At 48.8% G+C, this 2,500-nt stretch overlaps 1 protein-coding gene across 1 annotated transcript in view; it reads left to right on the forward strand.

The window, feature by feature from the left end:
• LOC121550172 (ras-related protein Rab-26-like) overlaps positions 1-2,500 on the forward strand; it is a 127,218-nt gene that overhangs the window by 112,050 nt on the left and 12,668 nt on the right. The window contains exon 6 of the mRNA XM_045210912.1: positions 2,400-2,465. Within this exon, the coding sequence (XP_045066847.1) occupies positions 2,400-2,465 (66 nt within the window). The remainder of the gene's footprint in view (positions 1-2,399; positions 2,466-2,500) is intronic.

Here is a 2,500-nt window from a genome sequence, read left to right on the forward strand (position 1 = left end):
TCTGTCTCTCTGTCTCTCTCTCTCTCTGTCTCTCTCTCTCTATCTGTCTCTCTCTCTCTCTCTCTCTCTCTCTCTCTCTCCCTCTGTCTCTCTCCATCTGTCTCTCTCTCTCTCTCTCTGTCACTCCCTCTGTCTCTCTGTCTCTCTCCCTCTGTCTCACTCCCTCTGTCTCTCTTTCTCTCTCCCTCTGTCTCACTCCCTCTGTCTCTCTGTCTCTCTCCCTCTGTCTCACTCCCTCTGTCTCACTCCCTCTTTCTCACTCCCTCTGTCTTTCAGTCTCTCTCCCTCTGTCTCACTCCCTCTGTCTCTCTGTCTCTCTCCCTCTGTCTCTCGGTCTCTCTCCCTCTGTCTCACTCCCTCTGTCTCTCTGTCTCTCTCCCTCTGTCTCACTCCCTCTGTCTCTCAGTCTCTCTCCCTCTGTCTTTCTGTCTCTCTCTGTCTGTGTCTCTGTCTCTCTCTCTGTCTCTCTCCCTCTGTCTCACTCCCTCTGTCTCTCTGTCTCTCTCCCTCTGTATCTATGTCTCTCTCCCTCTGTATCTATGTCTCTCTCTCCCTCTGTCTCTCTGTCTCTCTCCCTCTGTCTTTCTGTCTCTCTCCGTCTGTCTCTCTGTCTCTCTGTCTCTCTCCCTCTGTCTCTCTCCCTCTGTCTCTCTCCGTCTGTCTCTCTCTCTCCGTCTGTCTCTGTCTCTCTCCCTCTGTCTCTCTCTGCCTCTCTCCCTCTGTCTCTCTCCCTCTATCTCTCTCTCACTTTCTTTCTCTCTCTCAATTCTATTTTAATTTCACTTTAAGGGGCTTTAGTGGCACGGGAAACATATTTTTACATTTCCAAAGCAAGTGAAATAGATAATAATCTCTCTCTCTCTATCTCTCTCTCACTGTCAGACGGATGACCTTCTCTCTGCCCTTGCCCTTGCTTGAACCTTGCTTTAGATTTCTTAACCTTTCTGCATATCTTTCTGTGTGTGAAGACTAGTGTGCTCAACTCTTACAAAGATATGTAAATATGTCTGTGGGTGCTGTACCCCAGGAGTAATTAGAAAGATGGCCAACAGTCGCAAATAAGGTTATTTCTTTACATTTATTATATCTGCAGTCTCCAGTCGTTCTGCTGATATAATTGATCTCAAGACATTACTTTATTTGCAAGTGCTGGCCGTCATTTTCATTCAATATCTCTGCTATGTGCCTCTTCTTTACCTCTTTTTTTATCTGTCAGCTGCAACAGCATCTCGGTTCTTCCTTTGTCCTATCTCTTATTGGATTCCCTCTCCCTCCTTGTATGTCCTCAGACAATATGTCTCTGTCTGACTCCTCTTTGTCTCCTTCTCATGAGCGTCTCTTCTTCCATACTTGTCCTTGCTTTTCCTCTGACTGTCTGTCTGTCGCTCTCCTTTGTCTCATCTATGTCTCTCCTCTGTCTCTGTATCCTGAGTGTCTCTCCTCTGTCTCTGTATCCTGAGTGTCTCTCCTCTGTCTCTGTATCCTGAGTGTCTCTCCTCTGTCTCTGTATCCTGAGTGTCTCTCCTCTGTCTCTGTATCCTGAGTGTCTCTCCTCTGTCTCTGTATCCTGAGTGTCTCTCCTCTGTCTCTGTATCCTGAGTGTCTCTCCTCTGTCTCTGTATCCTGAGTGTCTCTCCTCCTCTGTCTCTGTATCCTGAGTGTCTCTCATCCTCTGTCTCTGTATCCTGAGTGTCTCTCCTCCTCTGTCTCTGTATCCTGAGTGTCTCTCCTCCTCTGTCTCTGTATCCTGAGTGTCTCTCCTCCTCTGTCTCTGTATCCTGAGTGTCTCTCCTCCTCTGTCTCTGTATCCTGAGTGTCTCTCCTCCTCTGTCTCTGTATCCTGAGTGTCTCTCCTCCTCTGTCTCTGTATCCTGAGTGTCTCTCCTCCTCTGTCTCTGTATCCTGAGTGTCTCTCCTCCTCTGTCTCTGTATCCTGAGTGTCTCTCCTCCTCTGTCTCTGTATCCTGAGTGTCTCTCCTCCTCTGTCTCTGTATCCTGAGTGTCTCTCCTCCTCTGTTTCTGTATCCTGAGTGTCTCTCCTCCTCTGTCTCTGTATCCTGAGTGTCTCTCCTCCTCTGTCTCTGTATCCTGAGTGTCTCTCATCTGTCTCTGTATCCTGAGTGTCTCTCCTCTGTCTCTGTATCCTGAGTGTCTCTCCTCCTCTGTCTCTGTATCCTGAGTGTCTCTCCTCCTCTGTCTCTGTATCCTGAGTGTCTCTCCTCTGTCTCTGTATCCTGAGTGTCTCTCCTCTGTCTCTGTATCCTGAGTGTCTCTCCTCCTCTGTCTCTATCCTGAGTGTCTCTCCTCTGTCTCTGTATCCTGAGTGTCTCTCCTCTCTGTCTCTGTATCCTGAGTGTCTCATTATCATGACTCTCCTCTCTTTGTTGTCTCCACCCCAGGCCTGGCTGACTGAGATCTATGATTACGCCCAGCAGGATGTGGTCCTGATGCTGCTGGGAAACAAGGTGAGGTTTCCTGGGACAGGCCTGAACCCAGACAG

The sequence above is a fragment of the Coregonus clupeaformis genome, chromosome 35, assembly GCF_020615455.1.
Source record: "Coregonus clupeaformis isolate EN_2021a chromosome 35, ASM2061545v1, whole genome shotgun sequence".
NCBI classification, from domain to species: Eukaryota; Metazoa; Chordata; class Actinopteri; order Salmoniformes; family Salmonidae; genus Coregonus; species Coregonus clupeaformis.